Source organism: Juglans microcarpa x Juglans regia, chromosome 5D, assembly GCF_004785595.1.
Source record: "Juglans microcarpa x Juglans regia isolate MS1-56 chromosome 5D, Jm3101_v1.0, whole genome shotgun sequence".
NCBI classification, from domain to species: domain Eukaryota; kingdom Viridiplantae; phylum Streptophyta; class Magnoliopsida; order Fagales; family Juglandaceae; genus Juglans; species Juglans microcarpa x Juglans regia.
The window spans coordinates 3,529,064-3,552,774 of NC_054602.1; the positions used below are offsets into that span (position 1 = coordinate 3,529,064).

The 23,711-nt window shown below is 37.2% G+C and overlaps 3 protein-coding genes across 4 annotated transcripts; 2 read left to right on the top strand and 1 right to left on the bottom strand.

Annotated features, from left to right (window-relative positions):
* Nucleotides 1-1,863: 1,863 nt before the first annotated feature.
* On the top strand, nucleotides 1,864-12,255 carry LOC121265099 (NADPH-dependent thioredoxin reductase 3-like). 2 transcript variants are annotated; one of them, XM_041168577.1, is made up of 10 exons: nucleotides 1,874-2,196; nucleotides 2,450-2,648; nucleotides 2,778-2,883; nucleotides 4,015-4,280; nucleotides 5,011-5,290; nucleotides 5,866-5,973; nucleotides 10,164-10,250; nucleotides 10,378-10,482; nucleotides 11,671-11,801; nucleotides 12,006-12,255. In XM_041168577.1, exons 1-10 carry the CDS (start codon nucleotides 2,013-2,015, stop codon nucleotides 12,064-12,066), a joined length of 1,527 nt encoding a protein of 508 aa, XP_041024511.1. In that variant the 5' UTR covers nucleotides 1,874-2,012; the 3' UTR covers nucleotides 12,067-12,255. The 2 variants fall into 2 exon arrangements, with proteins under 2 accessions (XP_041024512.1, XP_041024511.1); XM_041168578.1 differs by lacking the exons at nucleotides 10,164-10,250; nucleotides 10,378-10,482; nucleotides 11,671-11,801; nucleotides 12,006-12,255 and adding an exon at nucleotides 9,810-10,138 and having other exon boundaries at nucleotides 1,864-2,196.
* Nucleotides 12,256-13,666: 1,411 nt separating this feature from the next.
* LOC121264764 (putative disease resistance protein RGA4) lies at nucleotides 13,667-14,635 on the top strand. The gene has a single exon (XM_041168065.1). The coding sequence runs from the start codon at nucleotides 13,667-13,669 to the stop codon at nucleotides 14,633-14,635; it is 969 nt and encodes a 322-aa protein (XP_041023999.1).
* A 7,127-nt stretch (nucleotides 14,636-21,762) lies between these two features.
* On the bottom strand, nucleotides 21,763-22,778 carry LOC121265135 (protein MIZU-KUSSEI 1; the record flags this gene model as incomplete). Its single annotated transcript, XM_041168632.1, is given in 2 exon segments — nucleotides 21,763-22,547; nucleotides 22,549-22,778. Coding segments are annotated over 2 exon segments (831 nt in total), but the record flags the coding sequence as incomplete, so codon positions are not given.
* Nucleotides 22,779-23,711: the final 933 nt, after the last annotated feature.

A 23,711-nucleotide genomic window follows, 5' to 3' on the forward strand; every position in this document is an offset into this window, starting at 1 on the left:
CAGCCAAGTACTTCCAAATATATATTTATATATATATATATAATATGCTTAATTCCCTTGTGATTATGTGAGCGTGGATTACACGCGCTTCAGTGAATAATGGATATTGGAAGGGGGTGTTGAGATGGGGATAGAAGAAATACAGAGTATTTGGACAGATCAAACGAAGGTTGTGATGATTCTGGTTGGGTAGCTGAGCTTTCTTGACTTGATTTTAAAATTAATGTCCATCTCTTTCTGCTGCAATTTTTTTCTATTGCTTTGCTGCTGCTTTTGTCCTCAATAGGCCCTCCCTCCTCACCAACCCTTGCTTTGTTTTTCCACATCTTCAAATATATATATATATATATATATATATATATATATAATATAAATTATACCCTCAAACTCATGAGAGTATATGGTGCATGTACGCAAGAGATCGAACTGCCTCAAACCAGCTATGATATACGTATTGTATATACGTATGTGTAGTACACATGAGCAGTACCGTCCAATGTAACTCAAAAATTAGTATGGTCTTTTTCTTGATTCTAAGACCTACTTGCCTACCTCTATCTATCCCATTTCTGCATATAAGTGAACCAAACTGTATGATTTAGAAGCTCATCTTATCCCTTAGCTCTGACCCAATCAAACATATTTGAATCCAACTAACTGGGCTACTAATATTATATAATATATTCTAGTGGTAACTTCAAATGAAGTAAACTATCGCTCTTTGGTACACCAAGTATACCATGTTGATATAGAAGTCTGCATGCATGCTGGCTTTCCCTTTGATAGAAGAAAATGTTTTGACTATTTATATAATTATAATATAACTACACGTTGCTTGCAAATGTAAATTCATGCCGGGATGATGATCCGGATCCAAATTTTACTTTAATTGCATGCATTGAACTATTTTTAAAAGATGAATATGTGTAAATATGACAAGAAAATTAAGATAGTTCAACAAATTCACATTCTAAAGATAGTTCTGTGCAATCAGTGTAGAATTGGATCCGGATCCATCATCCTCACATCAATTTGAGTTTTCATTACAATCCCTAATTTCTGTTGATTAACTAGTCGTTGGAATAATCTTTATTTTGCATTTATGGGTAACGATACATTTATAATTATTTTTATAATACTTTTATAATTTTTAAGGAAAATGAATTATAACCCATACATAACTTGATAATTTTATTAGGACGTTACATAGGTTGATTTTAAGATTATCAACATTTATATAAGAGTATTTTAATTTAAAATTTTTACACTACATATTATTTACGTGATATAATTTAATTTAAAAAATAAATTTTAAATTTGATAAATAAAATCTTAAATTAAAAGAATATGAGTGCTACCCACACCGTATCACTATACGGGGCGGGGCACCCCGTCCTGTACAATGTGGAGAGAGGGTTTCACACCTTCCGTGCTAGGAATCTTCCATGTGGGGTGGGGCGGACGGCGGCTGGGTTGCCCGCCCATAAAAAAGAGTTATAAACATAAGGTCACGGCATAACTTAATAGTTAATTCCAAAAGAAAAAAATAACTTTTATCTTGATTTCACACTGTGCTAAATAATTTGTCACGTGGCACATTTTTATTTGCACATAAATTTCAGGGTAGCTTATCTATAGTAGATCCGGTTATAGGGTAGCTTATCACGTGGAAACTTTATGGACACCGAGCAAGTCACAAAGATCCAATTCGCGAACATCGGGACGACGAGATCAATGGGACCCTACCTAACTGATAGAAGTACCAACATACTGTACAACTGTCCCCATAGGGCTACTCGCTCGTCTACAACCTTCACAAATCACAAAGAAAATCAAGAAAAAAAATCTGAAGCGAGTTGCTCTTCTTTTTTACTTGTGCAAGTAAAACAATCATTCTAGCGCGTGCGCCACAACCCCTAGCCTTCTAACTGTAAGTCCATTGTATGGTCTGAAACCAAGGGTCCGTTGGAACGCGAAGATAGGAATCGGAGCCCCCGCGCCGAGTCGCCGCCATGTCCTCCACACTCTCTCCCACCACTCTCTCCAATGCTCTTCCTCCCTTTACTCCACACAAGAACAGCCTAATTCTCCTAAACACTTGGTCCACTCGCCGACGACCCCGTTTCCACTCCGCCGCTACTCGCCCTCCCCTTCTCAAAGTGACGGCCTCCTCCAGTGACCTCCAAACCTCTCCAGGTAACGTAGATTCAGTATATGTATTTGCTAAGTATATGTGAATGCTAGTTGTTACCTGGTAGTTTGGTTCTTCGCGGCGTATCTTTGAGAAAAAAGAAAATTGACGTGCTGTTTGGATGCCCTTTGGGAATCTGCGCTCTTGAAAATGCTAATTCTAGGCTGGGGTAGTGCTGCAATAAAGGATTTCTTTCGTTATTTCTGATGATGATGATTATTAAAATCTGGGGAATAATAGTTATGATTTCTCTTGCAGTCGAGAATGTGGTTATCATAGGTTCTGGTCCTGCTGGATACACAGCAGCAATATATGCAGCTCGTGCCAATTTGAAGCCCGTAGTGTTTGAGGGATATCAAGCAGGCGGTGTTCCTGGAGGACAGTTGATGACTACCACTGAAGTGGAGAATTTTCCTGGATTTCCTGATGGAATAAGTGGCCCGGATTTGATGGACAGGTACAAGAAAATATATATGGTATCGAACTTTTCTTTTTCACTTTGAAATGCTTGTTGTTAAATATGTGTACGAACATTAGACTTCAAGTATAATTGTGGAATATAGTTTTGACATTGGGTATTGTTCAGGATGCGACGGCAAGCAGAACGTTGGGGAGCAGAATTGTTTCAAGAAGATGTGGAAACTATTGATGTAAAACGTAGTCCTTTTACAGTGCAAAGTAGTGAACGTAAGGTGATATATTATTTCTGCAGCTGGTTGTCTCGTGTGTGTATATATATATATATATATATATGTTGAATCAATTGCATACCTGACTACTGAGCTTTAAAAATAGTCAACTTGATTTAAACTGTTTCTTTGAATCTGCATGAAGATGGCCTCTTTATTTTTTCATAAAAAATTATTTGGCTTGCAAGGTGAATGTGTTTCTATCTAATTTTTTGGAAAATTATGACTCTTTTGGACGCTTGGAGCATCTCAGAATTCTGTGAATTGTAGTGAAATAGTCTAAGGTAAGATGGTTTATTAGGTTTTGGAAAAGGAGAGAGAAAAAAATTGAATAAAAATATTATACAGTTAAAAAATTGTTTGAATATTCGTTTTTAATATTATTTTTATTTTAAAATTCAAAAAATTGTAATGATTAGATGAAAAATTTGAAGATTTAAAATTGAAAAGTGTTTTTCTCATCTCATTACCCAAACTTACAGTAAGTGTCAACTGACAACTTATCTTGTCATGGTCTTTATACCAGATAGAGCGATTCAATTAGTGGGCATGAGAATAACATATCTTATAGTTGTCAATGTGTACATGATGCTGAGTAGGACACATTTCTGATACAGTTCTATAAACATGTCTAGTATGAGAATTTAGTCGCTTTGAACTTTATGGGTCCTTTTGTCATTGGCCTTTGAGCCAAATGACACCTCCACCATGCATAATTATGAGTGGTGGGTGACGTCAGGGGGTTTGGGTCTCCTAATGTGCGTGGGTAAATTACTAAACAAAAGAAAGAGAGAAGATGTTCTCTCTCTCATATATCTGCTTTCTTGTGGGGTCCGATAGTGTTGTTTGGCTAACATTAACAAAGCTTTTAGTTCCAACAATTGTGAAATAGAAGTTCTTATTCAAAAAAACTTGGGCATAGTTGCTGAGATTTAAAATTGGTATTATCACAAGTAAAAAAGGAACTAGATGATAGAAAAGTTGTGTTTTCACCACAGCCCCTTTCATTATGTATTTTCCATTAGACTATATGTCATGTCCATAGGTTGTAAATTCTACTCTCATTTTCAGTTATTGAATGAAATCTGGTTGCTTCAGTTTTGTGAATTAATTTCGCTTATGCTTACATTTCAGGTTGTGTGCCACAGTGTCATTTTTGCAACAGGAGCTACTGCAAAAAGGCTCAGGTTACCTCGTGAAGAAGAATTTTGGAGTAGGGGAATTAGTGCTTGTGCTATTTGTGATGGAGCATCACCGTTGTTCAAAGGGCAAGTTCTTGCTGTTGTTGGAGGGGGTGACACGGCTACCGAGGAAGCATTGTACTTAACTAAATATGCCCGTCATGTTCACTTACTTGTACGTAGAGACCATCTGAAGGCTTCCAAAGCAATGCAAGATAGGTGAGCTCTGGTGGCCTTTTCTTCAGTGTTTTCCTTTTGAAGCTATATTGCATATCTTTTATGTAACACATGAAAGATTTTTCTTTCCTTCAGTGTTTTTCTTTTTCAACGATAAAATGGCTTGCTATTAAAAAAAGGTGAATATACCATAAATTTTCTTCTTGCATGTGGTTGGTTTGATGACATGAGAATTGCTGACAGGCATATGTAGGTTCTCGGTAGTTTCTAGGAGTTGTGGTGAAGGTGCTCAAATTTCTTATAGCTTCACAACTATTTAAAGATTCCCATAGTGTTTCCCCCATTTCTTCTTGTGCTCTAAAATATCATAATAATAATAATAATAATAATTATTATTATTATTATTATTTTGAGAATGTGTGAGAGCAGAAGAGGTCTTTAATGCAAACCCCTGTCTTTGACCAAATTGCGTCTCTTACACCCCATAAACAATTAGGTGGAGGGTGGGGTGATAGGTTCAATCTTGCTTATATGTGTGAGAGAAGAACGTTATTCTTTTGGTTGTCCAATTTTGGGCCACTGATAAGCAATTGACAGTGGCTAAAATGTTTTCAGTTCATGGTGTGGTTATTTTTCTTTTTCTTTTTTCTGCTGGCTGCTTTGTTGATGGTAAATTATATACTAATGAACAGCTTGTATGTGAGTTTTGAACTCCCTGTTAAACAAACACCTGAATGTTTGTTTAACAGGTTGATTATCGCGAATGTTTCAGAGTGTACAACAGTCCAAATATCACCGTGCACTTCAATACAGAGACTGTGGATGTTGTTAGCAATACAAAAGGCCAGATGTCTGGAATTTCAGTTCGAAATGTTGATACTGGGGAGGAATCTGTGCTTGAGGCAAAAGGATTATTTTATGGTATAGGCCATTTACCAAATAGCCAGTTATTGGAAGGCCAAATTGAGCTTGACGGCTCTGGCTATGTGTTAGTTGAAGAGGGGACTGCAAAAACTTCAGTTGAAGGTGTTTTTGCCGCTGGGGATGTGCAGGTATCCTCTTTAGGATTATCATTGTAATTCCTTAATTTTCAGATTGGTCCATGACCTGTCAAGGTTTATTGTGTCTCCTGGATCCCATAATTGAACTTTACTATTAATATCTGTTATTGCTACAATTCAACTGGTAGTCATCCTCTAGGTTCAGAATTTGCATTGATTAATCTGTAATGACAAAACCTGTGTCTAGTAATTATTGCTTGTTGGATATATGAGGAATTGGGATTTACCCAATAAAAAACTCTATCAATTAGTTGAGAAAGGTCTTTTATAAGTTCAGTGGAAGCGATGCATGTTATAATCGCTATCATCTAATCCATCTCTTGGCATGGTTGATTTAGAGATGGGCGAGTGTCAGGCATAGGTTTTAGCTTCTGCTACACTTGTATTTGATCTGTGAATCTGTATGATGGTCAGCAAAATCTTTCTTTTCATGTTTATAAACTACAGAATGAATGTTAATTTTGTAGGTAAATTAGGCAAATCCAGTTTGCAACTTCATTCAGAGTAATAGTTGTTTTGCTGTTAAGTATGCAATCTTGCAACTCTAGTTCTTGTTATATTAATAGGACCATGAATGGAGGCAAGCCATAACTGCTGCTGGATCTGGATGCATTGCTGCTTTATCAGTCGAGAGATATCTTGTGAGCAATAATCTTTTGGTTGAGTTTCACCAGGTATTCAAGGAAATCTATCTTAATTTTTTCTACTTGTTTCTAGAGGTAGATGCTTTTTTACAAGTAATCAAAATTCATTAACTCCAAATGGTGCACCAAATACGTGAGAAAATATAAGAAGAGTCTCCTAAACAGAACAAGAGAGGAGACAACAAAGACAAACTAGAAAAAGAAAACTTCCGCAGACACTATTTATCCACCCTCCTAACCCACAAAACTAAAACCACCGGAAGCCCGTAAAAAAACCTACACCAATCAAATTGTTCAAGCTTAAAGGCCAATCCATGTAAAACCATGCCCATGAACTGGAACTTCAAGACATAACCACCAGCTTCGGCTCCATGAAGAATTGATACACCCCTTCCTTTGCCTCTTCCACAGTTTGAGCTTCTGCCTTTGGAACTAGTACCTTTGTTGACTAGTTTGAAGTTGGAAGTTGAATCCTCTCGGAAATGACTCACTTCGATAGCTGTTATAAGAACCATAAACTACTCCTCATAACTTTAACATGAGATCCCCACCATCCAAGGGATATCCTTCAGATTGTTCAAAAGCCAATTTGAAGACTCCATCCCCATTGTAAAATCCACTTCTAGGCCTGGTGTCAATTCACCCCCTAGCTAACTAGTCCTTCCAGCTCAGCTCAACTTTATCCCAACCAAAGTAGGCAAAGTAATACCTTTCTCCTGATCTCCAATGACACCAACAGCACAACTCTGTGCAAATATCTTTGCAGATGGCTGCTCACAATGTGTCCTTTTTTTTAAAATTTTCTAGAATTTGTGGAATTTCTTTTTCTCTTGTATACGTCATGTGTACTTGGGTTGTGTCCCTCTACACTTTAAATCAGATTGCTTTACTTATATTTGGAAAAATGTAACATTAATTTTTTTTTTTGATAATTAATAAGAGAAATTTTATTCCAAGTAAATAGGCATAGCCCAAGTACACAGGATGTATACAAATGAGAACACTTACCTACAAGCTAAGACAGAATACAACTAAAGCAAAACATTACAATCATTCCCATTCCTTACCAGATTCTTCACCCAAAAGCTTAAAAGTAATAAGGAAAAACTCCCTAAGTTCCCCTATAGAACGTTCACAGTTATCAAAGCACCTCCTGTTCCTCTCTAACCATATACACCAAAGTAAACACAGGGGGATCATCTTCAACACTGCAGTGTTGTTACTTCTCCCCTCAATACCTTGCCAGCATGCAAAGAAATCCACCACATGTATAGGCATCACCCAGAAAATGCCAACCTTTGCAAAAATCTCATTCCACAACGATGTCACCACCTCACAATGAAGGAAAAGATGATCAATAGATTCACCATCCTTCTTACACATAAAACACCATTCAGCCACCTGAAAACCTCTCTTCCTCAAGTTGTCCATGGTTAATATTTTCCCAAGGGACACCAGCCAGCAGAAGAAAGCAACCTTACTAGGCACCTTGGCTCTCCAAATACATTTCCAAGGAAAATCTTTGATCCCATGACTGGTTAACACCTTGTAAAAAGAACTCACTGAAATCTGGAATTAATTGTATGCACCCACAGCAAACTGTCCTCCCTGTTCTGATCAAGCTTCATCTCATATAATCTTCCTAATAAATCTGAAACTTCACATACTTCCTTCCCAATCCTGCACATCTCTAGTAAATTCCACAATCCAGCAAATCAGATTGTTAGAAAAGTGATAGGAATCTCTAGAAATCCTGAAGAGATTAGGGAAAACAACCTTAAAAGGTGAATCCCCACACCAAATGTCATGCCAAAAATAGATCTTGGCCCCATCCCCCCACCTTGAATTTAGTATTCTTGGCAAAGTCCCCCATCCCAGCCGAATAGACTTCCACAAACCCACCCCAAACGTCCCTCTTACTTCATTCGTACACTAACTCCCCCACATCCTCCCATGTTTAACATCGACAATATTTCTCCAAAATGCATTACTCTCATTATGATACCTCCAAAGCCATTTCCCAAGGAGAGCTTTGTTGAAAAGTCTTAAATTTCGCACTCCCAACCCTCCACAGGAAACCGGAAAACAAACCTTATTCCTACTCACCAAATGAAACTTTATTTCCTTCCCATTACCATCCTGCAGAAAATTGCTATAAATCCTCTCAATTCTTTTAGCAACCCCAGCTGGTAAAGGAAAGAGAGAGAGGAAATAAGTGGGGAGATTATTCAATGTGCTCTTAATCAACGTAACTCTTCCACCTTTAGACAAGTATAATTTTTTCCAGCCAGCTAACCTCCTCCCAATCTTCTCAATCACCCTATCCCAAATAGAAACTGATTTGTGAGGCGCACCCAAAGGTAGTCCAAGGTATCTCATAGGTAACGAAGCTACCTTACATCCCAAAATATTGGCCAGATCCAGAATATTTCTGGCCATACCACTGGAACAATTTCAGACTTGAAAAGATTAATTCTTAATCCAGAAACAGCTTCGAAGCATTACAGTAAGGCTCTCAAAACACGAAGGTGATCCCGATTGTCATCACATAGAATCAAAGTATCGTCTGCAAAAAGCCAATGTGATACTGAAATACTATCCCGAGTCTCATCACCCACCACAAAACCTGACATAAATCTTCATTCAACAGCCGCTTCAAGCATATGACTCAATGCATCCATCACTATTACAGAAAGGAAAGGAGATAAGGGGTCTCCTTGCCTCAAACCCCGATAGCTGTTAAAAAAGCCAACCGGATTGCCATTCACTAATATAAAAAGAGAAAAACGCAAGGCCGGTCGGGTGAGCATGTTATTTTTACACCCATCAATAAAAATTGGCCACGTAAGAGATGCAGGAACAAATATCTACACTCGCACACACTCTCTCTCTCTCTCATCTCTCTCCTTGGTCGTGCTCTCTCTCCTCACTCTGCCATTGCTCGCTAGGAGCATCTAATATTTTTTTCTCTCTTCTTACTGCGAGCAGAACACAACAGTACAAATTCTTAATTTTTTTTCTTCTCTTCTTGCTGGGAGTAGAACACAGCAGCTTTAAAGCTTTTTCGAAGCATAAATTTTCTGGTAGTAAATTTACATATAGCTTCTTCAAGGAGGAAGAAGAAGATGGTTCCGTGATGCTGGGTCTGGGCGTTTGCTGGTGCTTCAATCTTTTTGGGTATTTGTTGTCTATCCATAAACATTTGCAAACTCATAAAGAAAAGCACAAAAAATTGGATGCATATGCCAAAACTCAGTCGGCATAGAAAAAAATAGAAAAAGAGAGGAGAGAGGGGGAGAAAGAGAGAGAACGATGGGGGAAGGGGAGAGGGGAGAGAGAGGGGGATCAACTACATGCAGATACAAAATGTATTTTACTGAGATGTCTATGTGGCAATTTCTAATAGGTGGGTGTAAAAGAAAATTACACACCCGACCGGTTCGGAGCTTCACCCATATAAAAAATCTGGTCGTCGAAATACAATGTTTAATCCATGAAACACCACTTCTCGCCAAAACCAAATCTCCTTAGAATGTAAAGAAGAAATTCCCAATTGACATGATCAAAAGCCTTTTCCATGTCCAATTTAACTAAAATTCCAGATTTACCTATTCTTATTCTACTTTCCAAGCATTTGTTTGCAATTAGAACCGAGTCAAGAATTTGTCTTCCCCTCACAAATGCGTTCTGAGACTTTGATATAATCTTGTCCATAACCATGCTAATACGATTGGCTAACACCTTATCAATGATTTTATACACCCCATTTACCAAGCTAATAGGGTGAAAATCCCTCATCTCCACTCCACCCGCCTTTCTAGGGATGAGAGCAATGAATGTAGTATTGATCTTTTCTCAAATTTCAGGAACAATTGGAATTCACCAAAAACTTTCATAATGTCATCCTTCACGATGTCATCCTTCACAATGTCCCAACATGCTTGGAAAAACGCCATGGAAAAATCATCCGGGCCCGGAGCCTTGTCCTTAGTCATGCCTCTAACCACATCAAGAACTTCTTCCTCGAAAGTTCTCTCCAACCAATCTGCACTCAATTGATCAATGGACTCAAACACCAGCCCATCTAACTTTGGTCTCCATGAATGTTCTTCCCTAAATAGCTTCTCATAATAACTCACAATGTGATCTTCAATTGTAACGTTATATTTGGCACTTATACCATGATCCCTTAAGAAACTTCTCATGATTACATGCGATAGCCCCAAGCTGAAGAGGTCAAGAAGGAACTCACAGACAGGGATGTTCGAGAAGGTTTTGACATTTCACTTACAAAGCATAAGGGCCAGGTACAAGTTATTTATCCAATTGCTAGCATTAATCCGATATTTTAACATGTCCCCAAAATTTAGTTTCTTGTTTATGGGTTTTCTGTATAAGTTAGCTCATTGCTTCTTGTTTTTACCTCCTCTTCAGTATGCATTACGAAAATTGTACCATGAAAGTCCAAGGCTTATATGTGTACTTTATACATCGCCAACCTGTGGTCCATGTCGGACCTTGAAGCCTATTCTTAGCAAGGTACATGATTTGAAACTAGTTTTGATTTTGCACAATAGTTAAATCTCAATGCTAGTTTAGTTTTGAGGTTACTATGATCTCTCACACACAATTGTAATTTGTATTTGTATGTTCTGCTATGACAGATAGAGAACTGTTTCTATGGGTAGGTGTGGTAAAACACAAAAAAAAAAAAAAATGTAATGTAAAATCTTGATATGCATGGAGCGTGTGACAATTATGTTAATAAAAGATATGGAAATTTATATATACATATATATATTTTAAAAATTTTGTTTCATATTTTGGACATGGTGCAAATCGCATTAATATTCTAGTCAAGCCTGTGGGTTTTTTTTTAAGGCAACAATCACATAAAGTACCTTAAGGGAAGTGATGCTCATACAGAAGCTGAATTGTATATCTTTCATTTAAAGGCTGCACAACGGACTGTTACAACAAATAGATATTTTCTTTTTTTTGAAGCCACAAATAAAACATACATACTTGATCCTAAGGGAGAGTACAATCAACTAGGGACCAAACCAAACCGCATGCAGCTGAGGTCAATGGGGGATGGACGCTTGAAAATCTGAAGTCATTACCTCTGTGGAAAACTATTTCAACCTGGTTTGTGCCATAATCCAGAAGGGAAGGAATGTGTACGAAATCTAACTATTGAAATAGGACAATGAATGTTTTCTGGAGTTGTGAAATCAGATTTGAAATTTTAGGACTTAAGTGTATAATCTTAGATCTTTAATGTTCTTTCTCCTAAACGATCAACTGTTTTTTCTTTTGTTTTCTTTTTCTCTCTTTCCTTTGGATACAATTCATGCACTTGCATGGGATCAAACCCGTGATCTAGTCCACCCATTTTAAAGCAGAGAAGCGTTGTAATTTGAACCAGGACCATTTGCCAACTATCTGGTTTTGTTTTCAGAATAGAGAACATAGGAACACATTCACCTATATTTTTCAACTGTTGGTGTGCTTACATAAAATTCAAAACACAAGTTTGGCAAGGATCTTTATTTGGGTAACAATATTTTTAATAGAGCTTTGCATTGTCTGCACGCCGCCACCACAAGATTGTCATTATTTCGTGTTCAATGATTCATGCTTATGACATCTGTGAGTCTGTGACAGTTATTTTGTTGAACAACTAATTAAGAATGTGCTGAACTTTTTCCCTACTTCTGATGGCAGGTAATAGATGACTTCGATCAGAATGTACATTTTGTTGAAATCGATATTGAGGAAGATCCCGAAATAGCAGAAGCAGCTGGAATTATGGGTACACCATGTGTTCAGTTTTTCAAAAATAAGGAGATGCTCAGGTCAGTTATATCTTGTCCTTTCATACTTCTTTTTTGTTATTCCCTCTACGTGGGTGTTCTTGAATTTTATTTGTTTGCTATCTGGTTGTATGCTCAGGTCGGTTATATCAACTCTCTGTTGATATCTGATTTGATTCTTTTATTTCTTATGTGCATGGTTGTTGGTTCTTGGCAGCCGCTAATTATTCCATTCTGGATATGCAGGATCGTGTCGGGCGTGAAAATGAAGAGAGAGTACCGTGAGTTCATTGAAGCAAATAAATAAGAGTATTTCAAAGCCTTTTTCCGGGTGGTGAATTTTTTTTATCCAATTTTGTTCCTTCCAATACCGTCTAATTTTTTTAAAATGAAATCTCATATTGGTAAAGTATACTGTAGATGATGCAAGCAGAGCAACAAGTGTGTCAATACCGGTTTTAAATCTCCTATATTGAATTTCACTCATTCTCTAAAAGTTGGTTCCTAATTAGTTTGCAGTTCCTAATTAGTTTGCAATCGTGAAGTGTGCAAATTCCGTACAGTCACTTTGAAAAAAAAAGAATTCATTATTAAAAAATTAATTTTTTTCATGTGGATTCCATATTTATTATGTTTTTTCAAAATAATTGCACGTTGCTTACGCACTCACTACTGCATTTATCATTTCTCGAAATTTATATGCCTTTCTGCTTTGTATTGCTAATTATAATTAGAAATAACCATTTTGTCAATTCTCACGACCTCTTGTCATTATAATCATAATAAGTTTCCTCTCCTTTTCCTCGAAATAACGACCCTTTAAGGCCTTGTTGCTTTCAGAAAATATCTCATCTAATTTTATTTAATTATTATAATTTTTTCAACTTTCAATATAAAATAAAATAAATAATTTAATTTTTTTAAATTTTAAAATAAAAATAATATTAAAAATTATATTTTAATAATATTTTATTTAATTTTTTAACTTTAATTTTATCTCATCTCTGAAAACAAACGAGACTTTAGTTTCAATGTCAATCAATGCTAGTCTTTGAGCGATCGGTGGTTTCATTCTAAACGAGCGTTGGACACACAATGCAAAAGACTCGTTATTGGTAAGGTATATTGTCCAGTATTGTTGGTAGTGTATATTTTACGAACTGTTTTCGTTGTCTCGCATGCTTCCTTTGTATAAGGTGGTATATGAGGTAACATGTAAAAGGAAAATGTTTGTATACAGATTGAGTTTGACCCTTCTTTTTGACCGTTTATATATTTTATTTTATTTTAATTTTTTTATTTAATAATTAAGAAATTAATTTTTTATGTATGAGAATATTTTTTATATTTTTTAAAAAATATTTAAATTATAAAATTTAAAATTTAAAATTATTTTTCAAATCAAATAAATTATGTTGCGGTGGAAGCGTCTTCCAATAGAACTATTCTTCTTCAACGGGACTTTTCCGAGAATTTGCACCAAAAAGTTCATTTTGGCTTTCAACCGAAAATGTTTTTGTTCTTCTTCGATCAAATTTAGGTTGTAATATAGAAAAACCTCTGTTTCAAACTGCAGACCATATACAGACAAAAGCCAGATGCCATAGTGCCAAACAACGATGGGGAGTGGAGATAATCCAATGATAGAGAGATGATTTCGAATAGTAACATCGGACAAGAACAATGTCGCTTTTTTCTTCGTCTAAAGCTAGAAGACAATCTTTCCGGTGGCAACAACAAGGTCTCTGTTTGCGCCGGCGTTAATTTGGTGAAATCTCTGCCCCGTATTATTTTACGGATGAAACCATGACCTCTTGCTGAGGCGAACGATATTGTTAAATCTCTGTCTCCCATGTTCTACTCTCACTCTTCTTCCCTAACTACCAAGTTTCCATCTCCTCAAGAAAATGCCTGAACTCGCCTTTCTCATCGCTGAAAAAGTATTGGAGGAGCTAGAGTTCCTCGATTTCTTCTTGCCATGGGAACTCGAAAGCGATATCAGAAAGCTTGAGGGCACTGTGTCAGCCATTCAAGCAGTGCTCTTGGATGCTGAAGAGAAGCAAGCAAGCATCCCCCCGCTTAACCTCTGGTTAGGCCGGCTCAAAGGTATCTTATATGATGCCGAGGACATGCTGGATGAAATGGAGGGGGAAGCCTTTTTTATAACATGTGGGAGCACTGGCACCAAGGTACGCTCTTTCTCTATGCCCTCTATGCCCTCTATGCCACTTCCATTCCATCCTAAACAGGGTGATAGAATCAGGAATATAAGAGAGAGGTTAGATGAGATTGCAGCTGATAAGGATAGGTTTAATTTCACCGTACGACTTGACGATAGGCATTTCGTTCACTGGAAGAGGGACATGGGCCACACATTTGTTGATCCTAGAGAGGTCATTGGTAGAAGAATGGACCAAGAAAAGCTCATAGATCTTTTGATGCACCCTGCTGGCAGTAAAGTCAATGTAATACCCATTGTTGGATTCGGAGGTGTGGGGAAGACTACGCTCGCCAAATTGGTCTACAATGACGAGCGTGTAGTTCAGCACTTTGAACTAAAAATCTGGGTTCAGGTGTCTGAGGATTTTGATAATTCAAGATTGATTAAAAAAATCCTTAACTATTCTGCGAGGGAAATGGTGTTAGATGAGGATGTGATCACATATTGGTTGATATTTGAAAAATTGATGGATAAAAGATATATACTCGTCTTGGATGATGTTCGAAACTTAGATTATTATAAGTGGATTCATCTGATAAATATGTTTTACGGTGAGTCCGAAGGAAGTAAAGTTATAGTTACAACCCATGGTAGCTCCATTGCCCCCACTATGGACACTGTTTCCCAATATAGTTTAGAAGGTCTTTATTTGTGAAATGTGCATTTAAGAAAGGAGAAGACAGACAACATCCAAATCTCTCACAAATTGGAAAAGAAATCGTGGAAAAATGTGAAGGGGTTCCATTGGCAGTGAAAACTTTAGGCAGCCTACTTTATTCAAGAGTTGATGAACGTGAGTGGAAGTTTTTGAGAGATAACGAGATATGGAAAGTAGAACAAAAGGAGGTCAACATCTTACCTGCATTGAGATTGAGCTATGATCAAATGCCATCTCACTTGAAACAATGTTTTGTCTACTTTTCTCTTTCCCCAAAAGACCATGAATTTGATAGTCACGACTTGGTTCTATTTTGGATGGCACATGGAATCCTTCAGAAGCCTAATAACGAAAATCGAGAGTTGAAGATGTTGGCTACTTGTACATCAAGGAGTTCCTGTCCAGATCTTTCTTCCAAGATGTTTCTGAATATGATCTAATGGGCCTTTATAAGTTTAAAGTCCATGATCTCGTTCATGATCTTGCACTCTCAGTTGCAGCAAGAGAGTATTCAATAGTAGATTTTGGCACCAAAAACATTGCAGGAACAGCTCGCCATTTATCATTTTCTGACAATAGCCAAGACTTTTCAGTGTTCTTGAACAACTTATAAATAATAGGGTGCGGACCATTGTGCACCCTATCAAAAAAGGAATTAGTTACCCTATCAAACCAATACCCATAGTTGAAGAATTCATCTTGAGATTCAAGTACTTATGTGCGCTTGATCTTAGCAATTCATATTTTGAGGTGTTGCCAACTTCTTTTGGTACTTTGAAGCATTTGAGATACCTAAGCTTATCTGGTAATAAAATAATCAGTAAACTTTCTGATACCGTTTGCCAGCTGCACAATTTGCAAGCTTTGAGACTTCTTGGATGTTCGAAGCTTGAAGGGCTACCCAAAGATATAACGAACATGGTCAACCTCAGGTACTTGACAGTAACAACGATTGATACATCCTTGTTTCAAAATGAAGTATGTTTCTCTCTGCGTGTCTTGTGCATACTAGACTGCCCAAGGCTAAAATTTCTGTTTCTAGAGGCAGACAGGTGCCTCGCCAACCTTCGGAAATTGACTATCATTAACTGTCCAAACTTGCGATCTTTGTCACTCAACATCAGGCTCCTAACCGCCTTACAGGCCTTGGCAATTAATGATTGTGAAGAGCTTTGTTTGACAGGAGGAGAAGACAATCGGGATCTCAAGATGAGCCTCCAAAAATTGGAGATTTTACATTTACCAAAGTTGGAGGTTTTGCCCCAATGGCTCCAAGGATCTGCTAACACTTTACAGATGCTAGTGCGATTATGGATTGTCGGAACTTCAAGGCCTTGCCAGAGTAGCTTCCAAGTCTAAATTCACTCCAGAAACTTCATATTGTTGGATGCCACAAGCTGTCATCTCTTCCGATTGGGATGGATTGTCTTGCTGCAGTAGGAGAACTTTGTGTTCAAGATTGTCCAGAATTGAGTAGGAAATGCAAACAGGAAGATTGGCTGAAGATTGCTCACATACCAAAAGTTCGACTTGGATAAAGATTGCTACTTGCTGCAAACTTTCACGTAAGTGATATATTTGGTATATCAATAAATATATTTACAAATAGATCTTTTTCTTTGCTATGAGCCAGTATGCAGACATTCAGAACTTACTACCAGAAAGCATTTCTACCATCACTCCGTTTTGTCTTGGAGCATCAATTTTTTTGGCATCCTTGAAACGCAATGCAAATGTTATAGCGATTAGTTTCTGTTACTTTCCCACCTAAATGATCTGGGGACTGGTCTTGACACAGGGAAAGGTTCTATTCTCATGTATCGCGCGGATCTACCACTAATGTGTGTTAGAACCTGTACAGTCCAAAACTCAACCAACTAAAAAATTACCCAACGAGATGAGACCAAGGCCTATAGGTTATATATATTACATACCAACTTCAAGGAAGAGATACTTTGTTAGGAACCTGATGCGAAACGCACCGTTTGGGAAATTAGTAAGGAGGCCAGAAGCTACCAGTCGATTGGAGACCATTTTACCATTAATCACTTGTCGTTTTATGCTTATTTCCTTCAGTTAAAATGTTGCATTCTGTTACTTTACTTTCCACGTGTCGCATTGTCATTAGAGAAGTTTGTTATGACTGCATTCCTTTTATGTACGTTGAGGGAGGAGTGGAGAGGGACCTGGAATTTTATTATCTTTGAAACAGTTGTGATTTGATTTGGGAGGAATTGGGAGCCTCGAACACCCCAAACCGTAGCTATCATTTTTCAAAATTTCATTTCCTTTATTTCATTCCTGGTAATCTTCAATATCAATCCGTGTTCTTCATCTACATCTCAAGTGGGTTCATTACATACTTGTGCAAAAAAATGGATTATAGATGTAAAGTATATCTTCTGCCAAAAGAGCATGTATCCAACAGAAGCATCTATTGAATGAACTAATATCTGTATTTAAACTTAGGGTCATTTGTATAATCAATATTTGAGTTATACCTTTATCCATTTATCCCAAATATGAGAACTAATATCTAATTTTGTTTTGGGTGGCACAATATATCCTCTTGAAATATCTTATCATAGCTGATCCTAATTGTTAGCTTCTTTTTTCTTGCATCGCATGGAATTCCATTTCAGCTAAATTGTTGTCTACATGATAAAATATCTTTAAACTTAGGGTTATTTGTATAATCAGTATTTGAATTTTCAGGTTTTCAGGATCTGGGGTCTGAATTTTCAGCATTGTTAGTGCAAAGGGGCCGCAAAATAAAAAATAGCGGGAGAAAACAGTTTGCTTCAATGCACATTACAATGTCACTTTCCTTAAGACAATATTCGCCCTCACCAGTAACGGTATGCACATAAGTTACAAGCGAATTTGCCTCTTTGATAAAATAAAGCTTAGAACAAATCTATTTGTTTAACTGAGTTTTGCATACACAAAATTAGACCTGAATACTATCAGATTTTACGTTCAACCAAAAGAGTAGAAATCTATTCTCTGCATAATGAACATATCCTAATGATAAATTTTGAAGAAATGAAAAACCGATAGAATTTTGAAATTCACTTCTTCCATCAAGGTCTCTTTATAGATAATCAAAGAATGGTTTCTTCCATCATTCAATTTGTATGGGGTCTATATATAGATAATCAAAACTACAAACGAAAAGATACAACTTTTTTTTTTTTTTTTAAATCTGTTTGAAACAGGTATATATATGTTGTATGTAACTATTACTAATCAATACATACGGTGGACTCGGTCATGTGCGCCTCCCCAAACAGTTGGCAGTGGTTTGAGTCCCACCAACTAGGCGCACTGTTTGGATTTTTATTTCTTAAAGTAAACTTTTGTGCATCGTCAGACTCCTGGACTGCACGCCCAATTTCACGTAATCATCATCTTTCTCTCAATGTCGTATCCTCTCAATAAAGCTTGCGTGATTAGGGTTGTAATTGATCCGAGCCAAGTCGAGTTTTTGAATTGTCAAGTCAAGATGGACTCAAATAACTCGAGTTCAAGGTCGAGTTGAGAGCTCGCCAAGCCGAGTCGATTTGAGCTGATCAAACATGAGCTCGAGCTGAGTCGAGTTATTTATTGATATTTGTTTGTACTCTTTAACAAGCTTGAACCGAGTTGAGCCAAATAAAGTTATTACTCGAGTTTTGTTTGTACTCTGATATATATTTTTTGGATGAATTTAATAATTAAAATAGCGAACTACAAAACAAAATATTAAATCTAATGAAAATTTTACAATTAATATATAAACCTTATATTGAACTATAAAATTATAAAAATTTTATGAATACATTTCTTATATGGTTATAAATTGTAGTATAATGAAACTACCCAGTCTTATATACTAATTATTACACATTATAAAATATATACTATAACTAATCACTTAAGTACTTAATTAACTAACATATAATTATGAACTATATTCAATATATAAGTATAAATGACTAGGCATAAGTAATTGAATTACATACTACATATTTAATTATAAAGATAACTATGCTTATGTTATTAAATTTAATATGTATAGAAGCATATATATATCTGTATATAAAAATACTAATATATAGAAATAAATTATATATATGTAATGATGTATGGGCGAGCTCTAATCGAGTCGAGCTAACGAGCAGAGTTGGGCATGAACGAGCGAGCCTTAATCAAGTTGAATCAAGTTTAGGATGAGCACAGACTGGTTCATTTACAACCCTACGCGTGATCCATCCTCTCTGTCTCAATCGCATCCTCTCAATAAAGGATAAGAACTTCTTTCTTGTCAAGCGTGTGGGTTGGAACCCTTATCCTTTGGGTCAATGACTCAATAATGATACTAGCTAGTGATGAGAAGCTACCATGAGCCATTGAATGGCTGACGACATAAGTGTAGACCCGTTTTAGTATAAGCCTAATCCTTAGCTTATAAACTTTTCATAAATTCTCCCAATCCAAAATAATTCATAACTTCTAAATAAACCCTAAAAATAATACTGACAATAAATATAATATAAAATTATTTTAAAAATATCTCCAAAAAAAACATTTCTAAAATTAATACCTGAACTTCAAAAAACTTGCAATTAGGTACATTCATCAACCTGTTATAAAATTTTCTTTTTGAGTCCAACAAGCACATCAAAATTATGATACTCAAATACCACTTACTAATTTGCTATAAAAAAAATATCACATACTAATTGACGTGAAAAGTTCTGAATTACACAATCCTCTCTGTTATAATTTCTATGCAAACGTATATAAAGCCTTTAGATTTTTTATGAAATACCGAAAGAACTTACTTGAACTAACTAAGCTACATACTTCTTGAAATCACTTTTTTTTGCAAGTATATATACTTGTTCTAAAGACATGGTTTAAGTTTCTATAAAATGACACGCAGTTACTCTATTAGTTCAGCCTCTGCAGCACCAAAATTAATTGCCCCAAACCGGGCATGTTTGGTTGGTGAGAATTTTGAACAACTTTGAGAAATAGTTTGGGACATGTTTTTTATTGGGTTTTACGAAAATGGGTAGGAAAGATGAGAAGTTTTTTGGATAAAACATTTTTGAGAAGTCTCCAACATGACCTTTTATGGGATTCCAAAGGCAAGTTCAGACATGTTTAACTTAAAGATGGTAGGAACTAAATGTGATTGATTACTGTTTCTTAATAATCGTTTTAGCTAGCTAGCTAGATGTATCAAACTCCGGAGAAGTAACATCTGGTTCTATTTTGGGCAGCACGATTAATTTTCTCTTGAAATATCTTATTTTAGATGATCGGAATTCATGGTGATGTAAATATTAAAAGGCTTCTTAATTCACTTCAAAGTACGTACTGGAAAAGATAAAATGGAGATCAAAGGATCGAGAACCATATATACATATATACAGATCATATAGATGTACAACAATACGAAAGCATGCATCTTTCCCTCTCCACCGAAATGCATGTGATCTACGTTCTCTGCAACGATTAACTGGCTAGCTGTAATATTTTCCATGCCATTTGACCCTCATGGATTACGTACAGATCAAGATGAATCCAGAGAATATGTAGAGTGTGACAAATTCATTCGGAATCCAGGGGACATTTTCCACATATCCTGGAAGATCTTAGCCCTGTAGGGAGCTTGATGATATCTTCCACAATTAAACTAAATGCTCCATCTCTTTCGCCAACCAGTTGAGTCTAGTCAACTTTTTTATGATTTTTCATCACATTAACGTCCATTTTGAGGGGACAATATGGCCGTGGGGAGGGCCTCCACTGTTTCCTCGGGGCCATTGATTTGCCTGCTAGAATAGACAACACCAATATCACACGTATATATATATATATATATATTCAATTAAAATTCAATAAATGTATGCGTAGGAATTAATTAAACTCCTGCTCCATAATAGCATAATGTAATTAATTGCATGTTCAATCTAATAATTAAGAAAAAGGTGACACATATTCTTGAAATAATATTATAAATATATATGATCATTGGTCTACCTCGAGAGAATCAATCAGGCCAATCGGTAATCGGATGGTTGTATTTAGCTGAAATTAAGTCCAAATTGTTAATTGCAACCGAATCAATTGTTGTTTAAGACTCGAGGTCAAAAGTCCAATCAACTTTCTTGCTCTCTGATTAATTTTCTTTTCTATTCTTCCATTTTCTCTCTTTTTTGGGTTGGTTGGAAAAAATGTAGTCGAATCTTAAGGAGGGAGCTAGCTTAATTCTCACCCTAGTAAAATTTAATATCTCAACCATTATGCTAGAAAATCAACGGTTTTGCTGAACATTTCACAGACTATTGTCCCAACGGTTGTAACTAAACCAATGGAACTTTGGAAAAATCTTGCTTGCAATCCAACAAAACATATATGATTTCAGTAGTACTTCAATGTTTTGGTAACAGCAGTAGTACTAGCACTGCCATGTATTAATGTTTTCTTTCTTTCCTCACGGCCTGATCTATAAAACTGCCATATTACAACAAAAGCTTGTCCTCACAACACGTTCTCAATGATTACGGCGTGGCGCACGACTAATCCGCACTCAAAACATTAATTAATTATAACGTACAACTTTAATTTATCGTAAGTTGTCTTTTTTTTGGTTCTATTTGCAGCTTTTCCGAACATAACGTAACCCCAAATCCTTCATTCTTTTTTCATTTCACACCCTCATGATCATCTTCATTCTTATTAAAGTACTCAAAATGTATTAATCTATATGTCGTGCGTGGTTTTGGGGTCGAAGACAATTAGACAGGCGTGCCCATGATCCTGCAAAATCTCCCCTTCATTTCATTATTTATATCACCAAACGGCCAATGCACTCAAACTTCAAAAAAGAATAACGTTATATACAATCGTGAAATGCGTAAATATTATACAATCGTTTTTCTCTACATGAATCAGAGAATATATATCAATCAGAGAATATATATCATGCATGCATATATTTACCAACTTAGAGATAATTTTGGCCATGGGATTATACATGACTCGGATAGATTGTTTAATATATATAATGTATGCATGTGTATTGTATAAAGCTCCCCCTAAAAAAAAGGAAGAAGAAAAAGGAACAAAGATATCAAATCACATGGTAATGCATAGAGAAAATACACCATACAACGGAATTAACTAAACACAGCTCCCTTCCTAAATTTAAATCCCCCAACGGCCAACAACATAATAGAATAGTCTTCGATCGATCGCTTTCTTAAATTTCCTTTAATATTTTTTTTTTCATGATGCGTTTCCATCGTTGGCTCTTCATATTCTTAGAAGAAAAATACTAAGTTCAGGCCCTCCATTACCGTCCGGATTCATCATGTAAAACGCCTCGGAATCGCGACTTCCGACTACTCGCTCAAACCTCGCTCGCATATACAGCATCTCCCCTTCCGAGCCACCACTTTTTTTCCCGTTATCCACCACAGGAATCACTCCGGCACCGACCGAAACGCTCTGCACTGTACCCAGGACGTGCCAGTCAAACTCCCCGCACGCGCGCGACACCGCGTACCCGCACTTCCTGCCATTGCAATACATGGTCCACGTCGGTTCCTGGAACAGCTTCCTGAACCGACCGGGTTGATTAGCTGGGCTAACCTTCTCGCACTCGAGCGCGATGCGAACTAGACCGGAGGACATCTCTTTGACTAAGGATGAAGTTGACATGGCGAGCTCGAGGAGTAGAAGGGGTTCGGAGCGGGGATCGAGCTGGACGGCGAAGCTGACGTGGCCGCGGCGGAGACCGAAGAGGGTGCCGGTGACTTTGCGGCCGATAGAAGGGTTAAGGGAGAGTTGAGAAGGTATGGAGAGCCATTTGCAGGTAGGGGGGATGGGTGGGAAGGAGAGGAGGCTAAGGAGGGGCGGAGAAGGGAGGATAGCTTTTTGGTGTACTGGGTTTGCCGGTGGGAGGGTTTTGGTCCCGGTCCCGGTGAAGTGAGATGGGGGAGTATTGTTTTGGATCAGGAGGTTGTCGGAGATTTCGTCGGCTTCGGGCTGGAAAGATGACGAGAACGAGTATGGTTGGATGGGAGGATCCTTCTGGTGCTTCTGGCGGTGCTGGTGGTTCTTTGCAGGGTGAATTCTTGGTGTTTCATGGTACACGGATTTTGGGGGGGGGGGGGGGGGGGTGTTGGTGGAGATGGGATTCCGAGTGTTATGCCTCCTAAACCACAATGGAAGTGAAAAGTTTGATTGAGTTCTGGAGACAGAGAGAAGGATATATATTTGTGTAGAGTTTTGTGTTGCCTGACACACCGGAATGAAAACTTCGATCGAACTAAACCGAAAGAGAGAGATGGCTGCAAGTGGGGGATAGCTCTGAACACACTGGGAATTAGAACTTCGATGGAACTTTGAGAGAGAGAGAGAGAGAGATGGCTGTAAGTGGGATAGCTCAGAACACAGTGGGGATGAGAACTAATTCGATGGAACTTTGGGAGAGAGAAAGAGAGAGAGATCAGAGGTTTCTGGGATAGGAGAGGGGGAGGGTAGAGGCCGACAACATGATGAGGGTGTCCGGAGCTGGCCAATATAAAGGGAGACTATGGAGGCTTGTGGTGATGATGATCATTTCTTGGGACATTTATAGTCTGCTTTCGGAGACTTTTGTTTTTTTGGAAGTCCCTACATACCCACCATTATGCTCGATCTCAATATTGCCTTCACCTTCCATCATTCATCTCCACCATCCAGTTTTCTTGGGTCCCCTTTTAAAACATTCTCAAAACTAAATCCACGGGTCAATACTCATTGCCCACCAGGATATACAACACCTCCCACTTCTTTTTTCCTTGCCCTTTTCCCAAACCCTCCTTATGAATTTTATCCCAAGCTCGTTTAATGTATAGCTTTTACCAAACATATATATATATATATATAATAAGAGCAGTTTCTATGTCGAGATTCACTGCATCAACCTAAATGATATTCGGCTGTTGTTCAAGAGATCAGTGATCTGCAGATAGGATTTGATTGATATAATTGTCATGATCTGTTGTTGACAAGAGTATGTTAAGATTCTTGG

Excerpts from the sequence above, each read along its gene's own strand:
- LOC121264764 (XM_041168065.1), top strand. The coding sequence starts at position 13,667 with ATGCCTGAACTCGCCTTTCTCATCGCTGAAAAAGTATTGGAGGAGCTA.
- LOC121265099 (XM_041168577.1), top strand. The coding sequence starts at position 2,013 with ATGTCCTCCACACTCTCTCCCACCACTCTCTCCAATGCTCTTCCTCCC. Across the intron at positions 4,281-5,010 it reads TCCAAAGCAATGCAAGATAG|AGTGTACAACAGTCCAAATA; the intron begins GTGAGCTCTGGT and ends CGAATGTTTCAG. Across the intron at positions 10,483-11,670 it reads TGAAGCCTATTCTTAGCAAG|GTAATAGATGACTTCGATCA; the intron begins GTACATGATTTG and ends TTCTGATGGCAG.